Source organism: Heterocephalus glaber, unplaced genomic scaffold (assembly GCF_053883595.1).
Source record: "Heterocephalus glaber isolate CG9 unplaced genomic scaffold, H.glaber_assembly_v1.0 deba00001687, whole genome shotgun sequence".
Taxonomy (NCBI): Eukaryota; Metazoa; Chordata; class Mammalia; order Rodentia; family Bathyergidae; genus Heterocephalus; species Heterocephalus glaber.
The window spans coordinates 15,992,397-16,013,083 of NW_028258412.1; the positions used below are offsets into that span (position 1 = coordinate 15,992,397).

At 43.1% G+C, this 20,687-nt stretch overlaps 1 protein-coding gene and 1 pseudogene across 3 annotated transcripts in view; both read left to right on the plus strand.

The window, feature by feature from the left end:
- Positions 1-292: 292 nt before the first annotated feature.
- Positions 293-20,687, plus strand: part of Fbxo21 (F-box protein 21) — a 37,699-nt gene continuing 17,304 nt past the window's right edge. The window contains exons 1-8 of one of the 2 annotated variants that reach the window (XM_004843705.4): positions 293-574; positions 1,392-1,527; positions 3,386-3,480; positions 13,313-13,434; positions 16,008-16,154; positions 16,424-16,560; positions 17,321-17,457; positions 19,879-20,058. In XM_004843705.4, the coding sequence (XP_004843762.1) occupies positions 336-574; positions 1,392-1,527; positions 3,386-3,480; positions 13,313-13,434; positions 16,008-16,154; positions 16,424-16,560; positions 17,321-17,457; positions 19,879-20,058 (1,193 nt within the window). In that variant the 5' untranslated portion in view covers positions 293-335. The remainder of the gene's footprint in view (positions 575-1,391; positions 1,528-3,385; positions 3,481-13,312; positions 13,435-16,007; positions 16,155-16,423; positions 16,561-17,320; positions 17,458-19,878; positions 20,059-20,687) is intronic. The other variant, XM_004843706.4, reaches the window with a different exon arrangement.
- Positions 3,487-13,291, plus strand: LOC147822007 (spermine synthase pseudogene; annotated as a pseudogene). Its single transcript, XR_015446187.1, has one exon. The product of XR_015446187.1 is annotated as a spermine synthase pseudogene (transcript).

A 20,687-nucleotide genomic window follows, 5' to 3' on the forward strand; every position in this document is an offset into this window, starting at 1 on the left:
TCAAACCTAGCTTGGTCAATGAGCAATTTAGCAAGATGCTCTCTCAAAAAATATCAAAATGGGACAGGTGTGAAGGCTGTGGGTTTAGTCCCAATACCACCAAAATAAATAAATAAATAAACATTGCTATTGTCTAGAGCAGAGGCATCGCCCGAAGCCGCCTCCCAAGCCAACAGCGCTGTGATTTCTTCGCCAGCGCTGGCCCAGGGGTGTCCATAGCGTAGGCGGGACGATCCTTGGCCACGCCCGAGCGCGGTGGGCGGGGCAAAGCGGGCGTCCTAGTGCGCGCGCGCGGCGGCGGCAACGGTGGCGGCGGCCCCAGGTACGCGGACAAGATGGCGGCGGCAGCGGTCGACAACGCGATGGAGGTGGTGCCGGCGCTGGTAGAGGAGGCCGCACCCGAGGCGGCGGGCCTCAGCTGCCTTGTCAACCTCCCGGGCGAGGTGCTGGAGTACATCCTGTGCAGCGGCTCACTGACGGCCGCCGACATCGGCCGCGTCTCCAGCACCTGCCGGCGGCTGCGCGAGGTGTGCCAGAGCAGCGGGAAGGTGTGGAAGGAGCAGTTCCGGGTGAGGTGAGCCCGCGCCCCGCGCCGCGACCCCCGGCCTGGCCCGTCCGCCGCCGCCCCCCCCCCGCGCCCCGCGGTCCTGGGCGCCAGAGCTCCCCCCTCCAGACCCCTTCCCTCCCTCCGCGCGGCCGGCAGACAAAGGCCTCAGGCCGCCGGCCCGGCCTCGCCGTGCCCACCCCCAGGGGCCCAGATGGCGCAGGGGACCCCGACGCCTGGCCCTCCGCTGGGCAGGCGGCGGCCGATCGCGCGCGGCGGGTGCGTTTTGCGCGCTTCTTTTGTGCCCGACGCCGTGCTGAGTGTTTACACGGAGCCGGTGATGCGGGCACCGAGCGGGCGCAGCATCCCTGGGTGGCTGGTTGTGGACAGCACAGATTTGAGCGTCCCACCCCGCATCAGATCTGGCCCCGCAACCTCCCCGTGTGATGATGACCTTGGTGGGGAGGTGGCCACTTCCCTTTTTGAAGCCTCATTCATCGACTCTGAACCCTGCTGACCATTAGACCTGCCTTTTTGACGTCGGGAAATGAGAAACGCGCACAGAGGCCCTGGCTTTTAAGAGGCGGGCCATCAATGCGAACTGTCATTGTCACCGTTATTATTATTGTTGTTGCTACCACTGTTCTCATTTTGGAGATTCGGGAGTGGAGACAGCCTTCATGTCGCCACGCCAAGGTCACAGCATTTGAGTGCGTTCATGCCTAGTGGAGATTTGAACCGGGTCCACGGCCAAGGCCCCTCTCCCACCAGATCATAATGCCGTCTCTGTCTTCCAAGGCCGCCTTTGAGTCTCCGTTAAGCTAAGGGGATGTTTCTCTCCTTGTAGGTGGCCCTCCCTTATGAAACACTACAGCCCCACCGACTACGTCAATTGGTTGGAGGAATATAAAGTTCGGCAAAAAGCTGGGTTAGAAGCCCGGAAGATTGTAGCCTCGTTCTCAAAGAGGTTCTTTTCTGAGCACGTAAGGATTTGTTGATGTCGCTAGAAGCTTTCGCCTGCTGGTGGTGTGTGAGCCTCGGTCTATAGGCATTAGCTCATCCAGCTCTTGTTGATACCTCCCTTTTCACTGCTCTCACAATCCCTTACTCACTTGCATGGCTGCAAGTCATTGTGTCCTTTCCCTCCCATCCAGCAACACGAAGCCATTTGTCCCTGCCAGCTTTACTTTTCTAAAGCCAGAGAGAGAATGAGGGTGGAGGGAGTAGGGAGAGACTGCAGTACAATGTAGGGGGAGTCCAGATCAGCATTATTTCTCTTCAAGAAGCTTAAATGTGTTTTTTGCAACCTCCACATGATGTGGGGAATCATCAATGATTGAACACTAGAAATTCTTCCTGATTGTTTGCCCCGAAGGGTTGACGAAATTAATGTAATTCTTCTCCCTGGCTTTGCAGGTCCACCCAGTAGTAGTGAACTCCATTATTTGTTAAGGTAACAGAGGATTAAGAACTCTCTATAAATCAGAATTATTGCTTCCTCAAATCAAATCGTCTTGCATTCATTATCCCTGAAAAGTTTTGAGGTTTTTTTCTGAAATGCATGTTTTTGGTCCCCCATCCCCACCCCAAAATGTGTCACAAATTTCTGTATCCATTCCAGATTCTTAACATTTTGCAACTTTAGAAAATAGTCCACTCTCATCTTAATTGATCAAACTATTAGATTTTTATTTCGGGTTGGGGTCTACAAACAGAGCTGGTCATATTTATTTTACTACTCTGGTTTACTGAAGACGAGTTACTGAAGATTGCTTCTGGTTTTCTAATTTTAACTACTTAGTGGAGTTTACACATTTGAAATGTTTTCCGGATATTTCAAGTTTTGAAAGAGAAAATTTGAACTTTGGACAAGTTTAAACTTATTCCCCTGTGGGGGGAAAAACTGACATTCCCTAAGTAGAATTTATTTCTAGAAATGTTTCTTAATATTAGAATGAATAGAATTTGTATTCCATTTTGGAGAAGCTATACCTTGGTTAATTCACAGTCTCTAATAGTGAGTCCAGGTTTAAATGTGTTTGCACACACAGGTATTTTTGGCACGAGGCCTGTTTGATGCAGCTGGTCATGGGCTACTGGTTTGCAACCTCTACTTCTAGTCCAGCAGGTTTTGTGTGCATTTTTAACAGTCTGTGCCTTTGCCTAATAGTGATGGATTGTTGTGCTCCCCTCCACTCCTTAGCTCCCTCTTTTCCTGTACCACTGCTTAATTAGAAGGGTGTCAGGAACTTTGAACACAGCAGGAGCATACTTAGCATTGATCTGTGGATGGGTGATTGCTTTGACTCAAGACCCTTGTGTCCCTGTGTTCTTGGAATGCACACAGTTTGACCCGAAGCATCCTGGCCACTTTGAAAAAGAGAAGCGAGAGAAGTCATAGCATTTAAAACCAAGAGGGCCTTGAAGCTCTTTGTACTATCACCTCTGCTTCCAGAGTAGAAAACTTACGCAGAAGGTTAAAGGAGTAACAACCACACCAGGCTCAGGCCCTCTTTTTGTAGTTGTGTATGATGTAAATATACGATGTGCAATGGCTATTGTGAATTGGGAGATGTTGTAGTTCTAGCCCTTGTTTGAGAGCTATTTTTCTTCACAGTAGAACACTGAAGTGGTAACTTCAGAAATTCCAGTGCATGAAAATGTAATTAATTTGAAGCAATAAGGCAATCTTAACAAGTAATTGTTACTTTCTACCCCTGGCAGGTAGTGTGAGGTAGTAGAGAATAGCTGTTAGCACCATCCCTGGACTCAGATTTGTGTGTCAGTGACAGCGGCTTCATACTCTCGATTGAGGACGCCTTGTGTGTGTCTTCTTCGTAGGTTCCCTGTAACGGCTTCAGTGACATTGAAAACCTTGAGGGACCAGAGATATTTTTTGAGGATGAACTGGTTTGCATCCTAAACATGGAAGGAAGGTAAGCCGTAGCTTTCAGAGGGGATTTATTTTATCAGTAATAATCCCAGAATAAATTGCTGTAATCTGTGGTGACTGAACCCTGTTGGTGAATGTGTTTCCAAATATTTCATGCCTTGCCATAGTTTAAAAAGTTCTGCGTATATGAGATTAATGCACCAAGATAATTGATATACAGTCAGCTGTCTGTATCCATGGGTTCTGCATCCATGGGTTCAACCAATCTTGAATCAAAAATATTTGGAAAGGGCTGGGGATGTAGCTTGGTGGCATGGCGCCTGCCTGGCAAGTGTGAGGCCCTGAGTTTGATTCCCGGTACCAAAAAAGATTTTTTGGTTTGTTTTTTGGTTTTTGTTTTGGAAAAAAGCTGTCTATACTGAACATGTACAGACATTTCTTTCCTGTCATTGTTCCCTAAATGATGAAACAGTTACTTAGCAATTTGCATTGGATGAGGTATTGGAAGTAATCTAGAGATGATTTAAAGTGTTTGGGAAGATGCGTATAGGTCATACACAAATGCTGTGCTGTTTTACATAAGGGGCTTGAGGATCTGTGGGCTTTGGCATTGAAGGGAGCCAGAACTAATTCCCTCAGGGATACCCAGGGACAACTGCAGAAAGGAATCTTGTAAAACTCCTTTGGGAAGAAAAGGATTTAACATTGAGCCCTACTACAGGTCAGGTACCATACTCTGAACACTTGCATCTATTAGGAAACCTCTCAGGATTATAAATTTTCCTTCCTTTGTAGGCACCTCACCATCTGCCACAATCAAATATACCTCTCATGAATTGTATCTCTTTTTTAAAAAAAAAAGTCTCTTAGACATGTCTTAATTTAATGGATTATTTATTTATTTACTATTCCTGAATTGTAGTAAGAAATAATCTTGATTTTGAAGATTGTAGCTATGTGGCCAAGCTTTTCTTTTATCCCCCAGTTAATAGACTGTTTTGCTAAACTACTTTCCGGAGTAAGAGTCCATCCAGGCTTGGGAGCGCTCACCTGTAATCCCAGCACTCTGGGAGGCTGAGGCAGTAGGATGAGAGTTTGAGCCCAGCCTGAGCAATTTAGCGACTTAGCAAGACCTTGTCTCACAAGAAAAAATTTTTTTAAAGGGCTGGGGGTGTAGCTCAGTGCAAAGGGCTTGGGTTCAATCACCAATACTGAAAAAAGAAAAGAGAAAGAAAAGTCTATTATCTCTCCCTTGTTTAGATTTTTGTGTAGGGGGTGGCGCTGGAGATTTTTTTAAACTTTTTGAGAGACAGGGTCTCATTAAGTTCCCCAGGCTGAGCCCAAACTTGCAATCCTCCTGCCTCAATATTTTACCTTAAAGTTGCTTTCTTTTTTTTTTTTTAAATACATTATATTTTCTGCTGTGAAAGTTAATTTTCAGTTAACCTGAAAGATGACTTGGCTTCTGGCCTAATTTGCCTGTGGTAAAGATTTTCTGCTCTAAAAGTTTGGAAAACTTCACTAGTGATGGAAGATAAGAATGCTAGCTTAGCATCTCAAGAGAAATCATTTTAAAATATCTCACAAACAAGGCTTAAAATGTTTCTGTTGCTTTGAAGAGGATTTGAGAGAGGTAAATCTTCCTTAGCAAAACAACTGTGGGAGAGGTAAGATGTGTCACTATTCTAGGCCTTGGATGAGTTCAGATGTAGGGGTCACTTTCCTGTTTCTATTTTGGTTTATCTATAAATGAATTAAGTATGATCTAATAGTATTGCGCAGCCTTTAAAAAAAGCTGACTTGTGCTGTTTACACGTGTACATATATACTTTGAAATACATAGATGTGACGTCATGTTATTGGTTGTTTAATGTAGACTTTCGTTTTTCCTTATTTATGCTGTCTCCCCCTCCTTTCCACTGCCTCCTTTCACACTGGTCTTCCCTGCCCCCACTCTGTACCTTTCAATAAGAACCTATGTGTTAGTCTTCTGTGATAACAGAAGACAGTCATATCTGTGGAGAAGGGAAAAGCGGGATCAATAGGTACTTTTTTTTTTTCTCACTCAACATTGCCTTAGGGAAATTAATCCTAATCAACTGGTAAAAGATCAAATTCAGAGCTAGAGATGTAGCTGAGTGGTAGAACACTTGCCTAATATATATGAGGCCCTGTTTCAATCCCTAGTACCAGAAAAAAAAATCGCTTTTGTTAATGTCTACCTATTACAGTGTATACCACAATTTATTTAACCGTTCCTGTATAGATGGGCTGGCACTTTCTTTTCCATTTTGTGTCCTGGTGAAGATTAATATCCATAGTGGTTTTATTTCTAAGCCATAAATTCTTGGGAATGAGTTTCCTGGATCAGACTATAGAATATTGTTGAAAAACATAAAATAAGAGATATCATTTCCTTGAATGCAGAGTCTTTTATAACAAAACTATTAGTTCTCCCCAAATTAATATGTCAACCTATTGCCATGCTGATTGGAATCCAAACAAAGCTTTGGGAGAGGGGAGGTTTCTAGTTGGATAATACTGTCATAAAATATGTACAGAATAACAAAGTTCACAAGAAAAGCTGGGGGAAAAAATTTGAAATAGTCATGATGGGAAACAGTATCATGAGATATTAGGACATATTGTAAAGCTGCTTATAATCAAAACAATATAATGTTTAAAAATAGGTAAAATGGACCATCAATAATAAGGGACAATTCAGAAATATGGCGTAAAATAAAAGATAATATATTTAAACTGAGGGGAAAAGGTGGATTGTTTAGTAAATGGTACTTCATGTTACTGAATATCCATCTGGAAAAAAGTGAAACCTACATCTTATAAAAAAATAAATCTCAATAGATTAAACAACTTCCAGGTGTGGTGGTGCACGCCTGTAATGCTAGCACACAGTAGACTGGGGCAGGAGAAGGATTGTGGTGAGTTCAAGACCAGCCTGGGCTACAAAATGAGTTTAAGACCAGCCTGAACTAATAGTAAGACCCTCTCTCAAAAAACAAAAAAAAGATTAAACAACTGACATTTTTTAAAGTTCACATTAAAAATCCCTCAAGGGGATGCATATTGAGGCTATACTCTTTTAAGTGAAATAAATAGGACACATATGTGTAAATACTGAATAGTTTCTCTGGTGTGAGAAACTGAAAGTGTAAATAAGGATTAAAATGAATAATTGATGATTTGAAATAGGAAGAAAAGGTCCAAAGGGGTAGGGAAAGTGGGAGGGGAAGGAGAAAGGAAAGAAGGGAAAGAAAAAATTATAAGAAAAGGAAAAAATGGAAACAAAGTCTTTGTAAATAGGGAGGAGTGAAGGGAGGGCTGGGAATGGGGAAAAAATAAGAACCAAGATACATCATGTACAGGTTCAAGTACCCAATGATAAATGTAAATGTACTGTATACCTAAAATGGACCAGTAAAAGAATTTAAGGGAAAAAAATCCCTCAAGGAAATAAGAGGCATTTAGGGAGACCTCCATAACCATTATGACTGATGATGCGGAAGCAATGCAAGACCACAGACAAGGTTTTGTGACTAAAAAATTAACTTCTGCATGACCAAAGAAGCCATCGACAAATTCAAGACAACTCTAGGAATTTCCAAAATAAACTGAAAAATGTACAAAGGACAGGGGAAAAAGTTTACAGAAGACCAAGTCCAAATGGCTGATAATAGTGTAAAAACCTTTGAATTCACTACTCAAAAAAATGTTAAATAAAATAACTGAAATGTTGCCTTTTTTATTATCACACTGATAAAAAGACCAAAAATGCCTAGCCAGTAAAAACAGGTATTGTTACATTCTTTTTAAAAATCAGTATCATAGATATGTTTCCCTCTGGCCCAGCACATATATTTTGATCCTAAAATAGAGTTATTTTTTAATTAAATGAAATAGTCCACATTTTAGGGTGCCGGTTTCATGGAGGACCTTGCTTGTATTCATTCCTGGCAAATGGATAGGAGGGGGAAGGATAGTTTCCGTGAGTGCTAAAGCAGTAGTCCCTGGACATCTGGATAACTTGTGTTTATGGTGTCCTATATAGTCTTTAACAAAAGACCTACAGTAAAGACTTGAAACAACATATTAAAAAACATATACTAGCGGGCTGGGGATTTAGCTCAGTGGTTTTACCGCCTGCTGCACAAGTGCAAGGACCCAAGTTTGATCCCCGGTACCAAAACAAACAAAAAAAATATACTATACCTGAGGAAACTGACCCAGAATGACCAATACTGAGGTATATTATAGCAGAATGACTCAATTTTAAAAACAGAAAAGTCCTTTGGGCATCTGATCAAAAAAAGAAAAAAAAATCATTTATAAGGAAAAGAAAATCAGAATATATCATCAGACTTTTCAGCAGTAAAGCTTTATTGCCAAAGGAAAAAAGATACTCAAAAGATTCAAAGAAAATGTCAGCCAAGGATTTTTATATCCAGCCAAACTGACTTCCAAATATAAAGGCTGCAGACAAACTTCTCAACTTGGAAGAACTTAGAGACTTTTGAGCCCTTCCTGACAAATCTTCTAGAAGATGAGATTCAAACTGAAAAACCACCAGAGTACACTGACATAGAACTGATGGTAATCATTAAGTATACATTTACAGTATCTGCAAAGTCAAATCGAAATGAGGGCCATAGGGAAGAAAGCATTGCCTGTGTAATGGACATAAGCCCTGGGGGAAAGAACATATGTAATATATTCTGCAGTTTTCACTCACAGAACTAAGGGGAATATTGTTATTCTGAGGCTGGTGTGTGTATGTGAGAGATATGCAGTAAAGCCAGTGAAGATGGGCATGGTGGTGCATGCCTGTAATCCCAGCGTACAGGAGGCCTGAGCTACATAGTGAGTTCAAGGCCAGCCTGGAATACATAATGAGACTGTCTGAGAAAACAACAACAACAAAATGTTTAAATAAAATAAGTCAATAACTGTGCAATATTCCATTATCTCTGTTATCCTAAAGAAGCAAAATTCTATAATAAAGAAAAATATAGGTGGAAGAAGGTCAAAGTCATATACTTCAGAATTTGAATTAGATGTGCCAATATGAACTGATGAGGTATTTCACATTTGAATATATGTCGATGTATGTAGATCTGTGTGTACGTAGAGGCCCTGGACTTGCTCCATTCCCTCAAAAAGGTCTAGAAGTAACTAACACAATAGAAATGGTCTTCCCCGGTACCCAGATTGTGATCTTTAGATACCCCTTCCCACAAGAAGAAGCCAGGGTTATGTCCAGTTATATCCAAACTCTTAATTGGTGGCTGCTCAGTTTTTGAGAAATGGCTGATTTTAAGCCCAGTGTGGAAAATGGGAAGGATGGGCCTGGAGCATGATGGAAACGAGACAGCTGACAGTACCTGAGGTCAGAGTACTCAAGACCAACAGTGATGGGGCTTCCATTGCCCAAAGCTGAGACCATTGGCGCATCAGTGTAGATAATAAATGGCCTGCATTGAATTACCTCAGATTATGTTTAGCTCCATGGGTTCATAATAATGAAAAACAACACCTAATTTGTCAGCTTTGGAAGTAGTAATAGAAACAAATCATTATTTTGAAAATTGATAACTAAAAGGAATGATATGAGCATCCTGTCTTTACTACATATTATACCACTGATGAAGGAAAGTTGGGTTTTCTTTTTTTTTTTCATGCCTTTAATGGATATATTCCAATTTAAGAGGAAGAGATGATCTAATTAGAATGTTACCACTTTGTAACTTCTGAAGAACTAACATACCCCCAGGCATTGAGAAGCAGTGGTGGCTGACGGCACAGAAGAGGCAGTGGGCCTGACGGCCTCCTGACCGGCTACTTCCCAGCATGTTCATGTGGACGTGGCCCGCGCATTCCAGACAGGGGAAGCCACATGTCAAGCAGCCCAGCTTCTTCAGGTGCCCCGGATGGAGACAGAGATGGTAGAGTCCTGTAGATGGAGAGAGTTCAGAGCCCTCAAAACAGACCAGAACATCCCTGCATGCACATGTGGCAGGCAGTCGTGGTTGTGGAGAAAAGCGGGGGACCACTGGCCATGGAGGCATGGAATCTGATTGTTGTTGGGGTGCAGGCCATGGGGAGGGTTGTGGGTGTCGGCAGAGTTCTGTTCCTTGGCCAGAGCACCGGAATGCAAGAGTGTTTGCCTCATGGTGACTCATTAAATCACCCATTTGTTTACTGGATTTTTTTGAGTGGTACATTTTGCTAGCAGGAGGTTAAAGACCAGGTAACAGCTCTCCTTTGACCTCCCGGAAAAAAATTGGAGTTCTTTGTTTCTTCAGGAAGTCAGCCAGATTAGCTAATCCCTCTCTCTCCCCAACTTTTTATAATTCCTGTGTGTCTTTGGGAAGCCGTAAAGAATTTCATTCCCTTGGCAAGTTTCATTCAGCTTCTACTCTACTGAATACTGTTCTAGGCACTGGATATATAACAGTGAGCCACACCTCCAAAAACCCTGCCTTCATGGAGCTTGTGCCCTGGTGGGGGAGAGGGGTGATACAAAGATAAGATACTTATATTACAATAGAAGATGGAAAGTGTTACAGAGAAGCACCAGTCAGGGAAGAAAGCAAGGGAGTGGTGGTAGTGGATTCAAGTAGGAGATGGGGGAGCCAGGCATGGCAGCGCATGCCTGTGATGCAGACACTAGGAGGCTGAGGCAGGAGAATCACTGCCAGTTTGAATGAGCCTTGGTGAGCAACTTAGTGAGACCTTGCCTCAAAAAGGGGCTAGGCCGGGTTGCTCCGGCGGCCCCGCCCACCTCCTACTCCTGCCCCCCCCCCCCCCGCGCTACGCACTGCCCGCCAGAGCCTGACATGCCACACGGCCCCCTGTCTCCCGCAGCCGCCTCTCCCAGGCATGGCACAGGGCCTCGCCTCACTGTGGCAGCAGCACGGCACAGCATGCTCAACTTCATGCTCGGCACCAAAGCTGGTGGTGAGACCATTTTAAAAGGCCTGCAGTCCATTTTCCAGGAGCAGGGCATGGCAGAGTCGGTACATACCTGGCAAGATCATGGCTACGTAGCAACCTACACAAACAAAAATGGCAGCTTCGCCAATTTGAGAATTTATCCACGTGGATTGCTATTGCTGGACCTTCAGAGTTACGACAGTGATATCCAGGGCAAAGAAGAAATCGACAACCTTTTGAACAAAGTAGAAGAGAGAATGAAAGAATTGAGTCAGGCCAGTATTGGGCAGGTGAAGCATTTACCAACCATAGTTCGAGGAGGGGCCATCGACAGATATTGGCCCACTGCTGATGGTTGGCTGGTTGAGTATGACATAGATGAAGTAGTATATGATGAAGATTCACCTTACCAGAACATTAAAATTCTACACTCAGAGCAGTTTGGAAATACTCTCATCCTTAGTGGGGATGTTAATTTGGCAGAGAGTGATTTGGCATATACCTGGGCCATCATGGGCAGTGCCAAAGATTACACTGGCAAAGACGTACTGATTCTGGGAGGCAGAGATGGAGGCATATCATGTGAAATAGTCAAACTGAAACCAAAGATGGTCACTATGGTAGAGATTGACCAAATGGTGGTTGATGCATGTGAGAAATATATGCGCAAAACATGTAGTGAGGTCTTAGACAATCTTAAAGGAGACTGCTATCAGGTTCTAATAGAAGACTATTCCAGTACTGAAGAGGTACGCCAAAGAAGGGAGAGAGTTTGATTATGTGATTAATGATTTGACAGCTGTTCCAATCTCCACATCTCCAGATGAAGATTCCACATGGGAGTTTCTCAGACTGATTCTTGACCTCTCAATGAAAGTATTGAAACAGGATGGGAAGTATTTTACACAGGGGAACTGTGTCAATTTGACAGAAGCCCTGTCACTCTATGAAGAGCAGCTTGGGTGCCTGTATTGTCCTGTGGAATTCTCGAAGGAGATCGTCTGTGTCCCTTCATACATGGAATTGTGGGTATTTTACACTGGAAGAAAGCTAAACCCTGAAGATGGATATCCCAGTGAGGTGTGCTACAGATAGCCTTCCTGATCTCCATATGCTGTACATGCCATCAAAATGAGTCAGGCAATTGATTGTAACTTCCTTAAAGTTTCCTCTTTTTAATTATTATTTTTAATTTTAAAAAGCAAATGGAAAATGTATATTTTGATGAGCTAGGGTGTTATTTTTTTGAAAGTCAGCTGAAGGACAGTACAGCAAAGACTGCTAAATGCACTGACCCCCAGAATGTGATTTTTGTTACTTTTTATTTCTGTGTGGGTTTTTTGTTTTGTTTTGTTTTGATTGTGGTGGAACTTAAAGGTCCTTTGGAGAAATGAGCGTCATTGTTTTTGTTTCAGAGGGAAGTTCTTGATGGTTTTTAAAAAATTGACTTAGATTTTAAAATTTGGTGCTTTTAAGAAAGTTAAAAATGAATAGCAATGCTTCAATTAAAGTTACAGAAGAGAAAAAAGGGGCGGGGGGCTAGGGATGTATCTCAGTGTGAAGGCTCTGCATACCATCCCCAGTAGCAAAAACGGGAAGGGAGTATCTGAATTACAATCTCAGAGGAGGTGAGAGAACAAACCAGGCAGAGGGGAGCAGAGAGTGCTAAGATGGTAAAGGAACAGCAGCGAGTCAGTGTGGCCAGGTGGTTGAACTGAGGTACAAATATGGGAATGGAGGTCAGAGGTAATGGGGTAAGGGTTGAAGGGACTTTTTTTTCTTTGGCAGTTCTGGGGATTGAACTCAGAACCTTTGCATTGAAGTATATCCCAAACTCATTTTTTAGTTTTTATTTTGAGACAGCATCTCACTAAGATGCCCTGGCTGGACTTGAATTTGTGATCCTCCTGCCTCAGCCTCCCAGAGTGCTGGGATTACAGATGTGCACCACCAGGCCTGGTTTGAGAGCACCTTTTAGGTTCTCATTAGGAATTAGTTGGGCTTTTCTGTTAAGTAAAATGGAAACCCGCCGGAGGGTTTAAGGCAGAGGGTTATGGTGATGTGACAGTTTTTACCAGTGTGCCCCAGATGCCATATTGAGGACAGGATTTTGGGGGTTAAAGTTCAAAGCAGGAAGCCCAGTTAGGATGCTGCTGTGCCACGGGCAGAAGGTAGTGGCGGCTTGGCTAAATGAGAGAGAAGGGTTCACGTTGTGGATCCATGTTATAGACAGAGCTGATAGCATTCTAAGAGGAGGAAGCAGGGGTCCCATGACAGCGCAGAGGGCTTGGGTGGGAGAATTTTGCCCTCACTGGAATGATGGAGCTGGCAGTGTGCAGTGAGGCTGACTTGGGTGGGAAGAAGGTTCCAAGTGCTCCCCGGTTGTCCAAGAGGCTAGTGGGGCAGCCCTGGGGTATGTGGCTCTGGGGAAACTGTTCTGGAAAATAAAGGAAATGTGATCACTGTGGATACTATTGGGAATCTTGAGAGTTGGTGGCCTGGCTGCAGCCATGAGAGTAGAAGGAAGAGCACAGCCAGAGTCCTGGGTCTGCTGAGCAGGTGCCAGGGACAGCAAGGGCCCTAGAGGCCTCCCCGGCTCCTGGAGCTCACCCAGCCCAACTTACCTCTCAGGGTGCTCTTGCATTACCTTTTGCCAAAGATGCACGGAAGTAAATCTAAAGCCAGCCCCGGAACTGTTCCACAGCTTTCAGCACAATGAACTTAGTGTCACATTGCAGTTGCAGAGCCCTAAACTGCTGGCTGCCTCCATGATAGTAAGTACTAGAAGGCCTTGAACCAATTTTATTTTCCTTGTTAAAGTGGATATATGCAATGATTAGTGTGAAGTAAGAGTAAGGTAATGGGTTCTAAATTCTTAATTCTTACTGACTTTTTTGTTGGTTTTTTCGTTTTTTGTTTTCCAGAAAAGCTTTGACCTGGAAATACTATGCAAAAAAAATTCTTTACTACCTACGGCAACAGAAAATCCTAAATAACCTCAAGGCTTTTCTTCAGCAGCCTGATGATTATGAATCCTATCTGGAAGGTGGGTTTTCCCTGTACCTGTGAACAGTGATGATCTTTTGGTTTGTAGAACCACAGTCGTTAAGAGCAGGGCTCAGAACTACCCTGAATGGGCTTCTGGAGGTTGGATTATGTGCCCTGACTTGGGGAGTAGGTCTGACCCACTGAAGCAGAGAGCAAGATTTTTAAATCTTTAGCTGTCAGCTAGTATGATAGTGGTTTCGAACAAAGATACATCATTGTTTCAAAGTGGGAGAGCAGTGTTTTACTTAGGGGGATGAGTTCCTTGTTCTAAGCTTTAAAGGATTGTTTGGAAAGCAGAAATAAATATATCCGATTTTATCTCTAACCTTGAGCACATCCTGAACCCCTCTTTGGAGCTTAATGAGGACAGAATGTTCTCGTGCATCAGTGTCTGCTGGTCCATGATGAGAAGTGAGGAGAAAGGAGCAGGATGGGCAGGCACAGCATGACTTTGTGTTCTTGCAAAGTTGCACAGGAACAGAATGTAACGTCAGTTTTTTTAAACTATTTTAATTCCTAGAATGTTACACAAACACTCCCATAAATTGTGGTTATGAAATGCATGTTCACTTCCTTCCCTGCTCCAGTAATGTACCTGATCTTGTTGATTTTTTTCCCCCTTTCCAGTGTTCTTATCATTGCATCTCTTTCCACTGCTGTTCTCAGGCAGGCTGTCACCACCTCTCCCAGGGATACTTGCTCTCCTGAGCATCGCTCCCTCCTGCCCTCAAGTCAGTCCAGCCTGAAACCCACCTCTTTAGCAGCCCCTGTGGCAGCTGACTTGCCTTTTAAAATTTTTGCTTGCTTTCCAGGGCCCTCCACAGTCCAGTCCTCCCCAGCTCCAGACCCACCCCCTGTTACTCATCTGACTGTGCCGTGCCCACAGATACAGTTGGGTTCTCGGGATCTCTCTTCTAATTCCCTCTTAAAGATCCTGTTTGCCCTCCAGGTTCAGCTCAAGTCTCACCTCCATCAAGTTTCAGCTGGTTATTTGGAAAGTTTTCTGTCCTCACAACTACTGCAGTAGCATTTAACAGTAACTATCTCTCATCCTTTTTGTTGCAAATGTACATTTCGTTTCTTTAGTCACTGACAAAGTTTTTTATGAACCGGGTCCTGGAGTTAAGATTGCTGTGCGCCCGTCAATGCCCAGTCTAGATGCTTGATAATTGTATGAAATTATCATCCAAATGGAAGTGAAAAATCTGTTTTAGTTGATTAAAATGTCCTGACTATTTAGAATCTTATGTACATACTGCAGTTGGGAGTCTCCTGTTTTCTGTTTATGTCACCGTTAAGAATAGTGCAAGAGGGCCAGGGATTTAGCTCAGTGGTTCCGCAGCCTGCCTTGCAAGCACAAGGTCCCCAGTTTGATCCCCACCAAAAAAAAAAAAAGTACAAGAAATTTTATTTTCTGTAGATTATATTTGAAAACAGATACTTGTTTTCAGTTTTCAAACATAAAGTTGTGTTATAGTTTTCACAAAATTCCTCCAAATCAGTGCTGTAGGCCCTGGAAGCCACCGAAGGATTTTTATGGTTGAGTAGATGGATGAATGTTGGTTGCAGGGTTTTGGTCCTTGGTGACTGATTAGAATAATGCCAGTGCCATTGAAGAAGCCAGCCGAGGAACCATAACTTTAGAGTGGAATAGACTTCAGAAAAGTTCAGCATGAACTTCTCCAGCCCACATACAGGGAAACTGGAGAGCCAGACCCTGGGCCGCAGTGACACAAGAGGTCTGGGGTCTGGGCCTCTTGACCCCCGTTCCTATGCTTTCAGCTCCTTGGAGTATTGGTAGGGGACTCCCGGTCCTGAGCTGGTCTGAGATCTCTTGAATTTAAGATAACTTGAATGTTTCCCAAATAAAAATGTCCTATACCCAAATGATGATGCAGTTCTTCCTCCCCCAGGTTAAAAGATCACCTGAGGCTATGAAGGGTGGTGACTTTTAATAGACAGCGTTTCTGGTGTGCTCTATATAGCTTTTTAGCTGCAGGTTGCCCGAGAATAACCATTTATCTAATTGAAGGTAGAGTTACCACTAAAGTCCATTTACCATTCACCCTTGAAAAATACTTGTTGAAATGTCCTGGGTTTCATGAAGACTTTTGACTTTTTTTTTTTTTTAATAAAAGAGCTGTCTTATACTGTGAGTTTTCAGAGTCTTTGGATTTTGAACCTATAAGTGGGGGATAGGACAGCTTGAAAAGATCTCCTTTATGGCATTTATTTCTCTTTGTAATGGAATATGGGAATATACCACATGTCGTGCAGTATTGTTTTTGTTTTTTGTTGTTGCTTTTTTTTGTTTGGTTTGCCCATGACCTCTAAGAGAAGTTTGGTTATTTAAAAAATAAAAAAGAAAGACATAGTGGAGTGTAAGCCCCTTTGTTGTGAAAATGTCTTTTCTTCCTCCTCAGTGTGTTATCGTGGCCTGGCACCCAAAGGAGGAAGCTTATCTGCTGGGATGGTGTGAAAAGCCATGGCCCAGGGGTTCAGGTCAAATGACAAGCTAGTAAGAGTAGGGTAGAAAGGAGAATTTATTTCATGATTCTTGTCCATCTGCAGGAGCCGTCTATATCGACCAGTACTGCAACCCTCTCTCTGACATCAGCCTCAAAGACATCCAGGCCCAGATTGACAGCATCGTGGAGCTTGTTTGCAAAACCCTCCGGGGCATAAACAGTCGCCATCCCAGCTTGGCCTTCAAGGCAGGTATGGAATTGCTTTGGATCTAGCTCTATTTGTAAAAGAAAACTAGAACTAGAGGAGTTGGTTAATTGGGAATTCAGCAGAGCAGACTTATTATCTGACAAAAATTGATAAGTGACACATAAAACACTGAGTACATCCTCTCTTCTGATCCATAGATTGACAGCACTTGGTTATGAAGCCATTGCTAATCTCTGCATGTTATGGGCTGGCGAGGGCACTGGGTCCGAACCTTGTCTGTGCTTGTGCTCCAGAGTAGATCTCTGTTTCAGGCGAATCCTCCATGATAATGGAAATAGAACTCCAGAGCCAGGTGCTGGATGCCATGAACTATGTTCTTTATGACCAACTGAAGTTCAAGGGGAATCGGATGGATTACTATAATGCTCTAAATTTATATATGCACCAGGTAAATATGGGTAATGGTAGTTTAAAAAAAAAAAGTTGACCCTCCATAACAGTATATTGTGCTGCATCCACATATTTAACCAGCTGTGGTTCAAAGCTATTTGGAAAAAAGTAGTAATTGTGTTTTTATTGAACATGCGTAGACTTTTTTCTTGTCTTGTCATTATTACCTTTAGGTAATAACAACTGTATAGCCTTTATACTGTATAGTTTTAGGTATTACAAGTAATCTAGAGATGATTTAAGGTGTATGGCTTCATATAGCTATTCTGTTGCTGTCTGCTGCTTTCAATTTTACCGTGTCTTACACACAGGTTGCCAGACTTCCTGCAAAGGGGCAGGCAGTCAATTCCCTGGGCTTTGTGGACCATGCCGTCTGATTTAACTCCTTAGTGCTGTCCTTACAGTGTGGAGGAGGCACAGCCAGTACAGAAGGAGATGAGCGTGGCTATGTTCTAACATAAGTTTATATATGGGCATTGGAATTTGAATCTCATGTTATTTTTGTGTGTCACAAAATAGTATTCTTTGGATTATTTTTTCAAACATTAAAAAATGTTTAAAAACTTGTCCTATGCCAACTATACAGAAATTGTGAGTGGACTAGATTTGTCCCTTGCTGTGAATAAAAAAATATTCATCTGGTTAAGCCTCAAAAAGTAGCATCAGGCCCAAGGCAAGCTGTGTGCCTAATGAGACTGTTTATTGAGCGAATGAGCACATATGGTTTCTCTGAACCCAAAGCATTTTTTGTCCTTAAGGTTTTGATCCGCAGAACGGGAATCCCAATCAGCATGTCGCTGCTGTACCTGACAATTGCTCGGCAGCTGGGAGTCCCCCTGGAGCCTGTCAACTTCCCGAGTCACTTCTTGCTGAGGTGGTGCCAAGGCGCGGAAGGGTAAGGCAGCTCTGGGCATCTGGTCATCGGGGCGAGGACTCAGTCCCACTCCGTGGACAGGAAGCCGGGCCTCAGCCTTGCATTGGGTATAGCCAGACAGGTTAAAACAGAACCAAGGTGGGAAGGAGCTGGGTTTTTTGCTTGACTGGATTGGTGTCACTGTTCCAATTGTGCTGTTGTACTCTAGCCACACAAGATGCTACCATCAAGGGAGAGTGACTAAAGGTTTCCCTGGATCCTTCTGTAATTTTTCCCCTGCATGTGAACCTACAGTATCGTTTTCCCTTCTTGGGCTACAGAAAGATCACTTGAGTGATCCTGGGAGTTTGAGACCAACCTGGGCAACATAGCAGGACCCTATCTTAAAACAAAAAGTACCTGCTGAGCTGCAGTGCTTCCTGTCCTTGCTCTAACTGCTTTCCACTCCTACCTTCGGTCTCTTTCCTTGCCCTACACCAAGACCATACTGCCTCCATTGCTATAACTTAATTAGTCCTGCTCCTTGGTAGGATGAGACCCCACGAGGCCTTTAAAATTGCCTTGGCTCTTCTTACCTTTTGCTCTTCTATACAGATTGAGAATCTCTTAATCAGGTTCCTTAAAAATCCCTCAAGGATGTTGATTAACTCATGGGTTTCTGGAATAATAAAGGGAACGTTGCAGTGTTTCACTGTCGAGTCTGATATCTGTGAACTTGGCCTGTCCATTTATGCAGGTCCTCATAGTGTGCTTGAAAAAGATTTACCCTTTTCTTCATCAAACTAGTGTCTTGTTTCTTCTTAGGTACCTTACATTTTTGGTGCTGTTATAAATGGTAATTCTTAATATCAGTTTCCTAAGTATTAATAATATACAGGAATGTGGTTGATATTTAAAAATAGGCTTGGTGTTCAACACCTTAGCTGAATAAATTGTTGGTGTGAACAGTCATCAACTCTTGGCTTGTCAGTGTTGATAATCACAGTGTCTGTGAATAGTGATAGTTTTCTTTTTTCTAGCCTTACATATTTGTTTATTTTTCTTATCTTGACTGTGTCATCTAGCTCCTTTTGTACACAGTTGAAACGGTGATAGCAGGCACCTCTGCCTTGGGTATGGTTTTCAGTAGAGTGCTTTCCAAATTTCACCATCAGGTGTGGTGTTTGGGCTAGTCCAGTGTTTGGGATTATCAAAGCTGTCCTCCAGATTCCTAATTTGCTGAGTTTTAGGTACAGATTTAGGTATTAGATTTTTTTTTCAAAATTCCTTTTCTGTCTACTCATGTGATCAGATGTTTTTTCTTGAGGTCTGCATGCACAGGAATAGTTTTTGGTTTTGTTTTTGTTTCTCGCTACTGGAGATTGAATCCACTAAGCATATGCTACATCCAAGCCCCAGAAATAGAATTTTTTAATGTTCAATTCTCCTGTCATTCTTAGAGTTCATCTTATTTAATTATATGTTTTAAAAGTACCATTGCTGCCTTTGATTTACTTGTATTTCATCCTGGATTTTTTGCATTTCTGCTCATAAATGATTTTGGCCTGTAATCTTTGTATACTTGTCTTTAGGAGTCTAGCTTCGTAAAGAATTGAAGAGTTGGGGCTGGGGATTTAGCTCAGTGGTTCCCCCACCTGCCCTGCAAGCGCAAGGACCTGAGTTCCATCCCCGGTACCAAAAAAAAAAAAAAAAAAAGAATTGAAGAGTTCCCTATTTCTAGAATATTTATGGAGGTCTTAATGTCTTTGCTTAAAGTGGACCATAAACATGACTTGAGGAAGAAATCCAGCTGGACTTTGTAGCAGCCAGAGAGAAAATCTGTGATTTATAATGGGTGTAAGATCAAGGTAAAACAGTTGCTGAAAAGAAACAGCAACCTGAGATAGAGCCACCTAACCCCTCCGTGAGCCCTCGGAGAGCGCAGTGAGAATTTGGGTCCCGTGACCCCTGTTCACCTCCCCGCTGTGGGCTGGCCCCACTCTACAGGGGTGAGGTAGGTTCACTGAAGCCACGCGTCCAGGAGCATAGTTCTGTGAGGCCAGGCTGGGCAGCAGGGAGGGCTGAGTCCTTCTGCAGTCATGTGCCATGACTTTCCTCAGATCCTCAAGGGCCCAGGATCCCCATGGTTAGCTACTGCTAATTTTAGGAACTCACAAACTGCCTCAGCCATTCCCAATATCTTCCTCCAACTGAATTTTGTATGATGCCCCTGGCCATGAGTTTGAGGATTAATCTTCCTATGTTACATGGCATGCATTGATGCTCTCTCTTAAGATCCTGTGGTCTGGATACAGCTAAGCTTGTGTAAAGGGTCAGGTTTAAACTGGACAAGGCCTTAATGTTGTCAGTAGAAATGTACTATTCTAACCTTTAGCCTCTGATTATAGGAACTTAAAATACTGAATTGTTCAGCTCTCTTCTGGTATTTGGCTGTTCGGATAGGGCAACTCTGGACATCTTTGACTACATCTACATCGATGCTTTTGGGAAAGGCAAGCAGCTGACAGTGAAAGAATGTGAGTACTTAATTGGCCAGCACGTGACTGCAGCGCTGTATGGGGTGGTCAACGTGAAGAAGGTGTTGCAGCGGATGGTGGGAAACCTGCTAAGCCTGGGGAAGCGGTAAGCTCTTCTGATTGTTCTGCAGAGTGAGTGTCTTACACAGAATTTTATTCAGTGACCCCACCTGAGATATAGCAAAGTATTGCATCCACTGTCGTTAGCTTCTGCCTACAGTAGGAAATAGCCAGTTCCTGTGACAAAGCTGTACACAGTCAGGATGCGCTAAGTGACTTTTATTTGAAATCTTTGCAGTGGACAAGTTCTCTTTGTAACAAGAGTGTCTTAGGCAAAGATTATTTTTCAGAGGCAGGATGGTTTTGTGTCCAAATGCTTTGTGACCTTTTAATTTATACCTTTCTGTCATTTAGGTCAGAAAAACAAAAGTTTGAAACTAACTTTCTTCTGAGTCCAAAAAAGTTTGTCCTGGGAAAATAGAAAGTTGTGGATTGTATGTTGATAGTTTTCTGCCTGATAGCCAGGTTCTTTTTTTTTAATAGATTTTATTTGTTAGTGCGGTTTTAAGTTGACAGCAAAATGGAACAGAATCAGAGTTCCCATCTATCTCCTTTCCTCCCTGCAGCCTTACCCCCACCACCACCATCTCCACTCTCAATAGCCCTCCCCGAAGTAGACATTTGTTACAAGTGATGAGCCTACACTGACACATCGTCACCCCCATTCATAGTTTA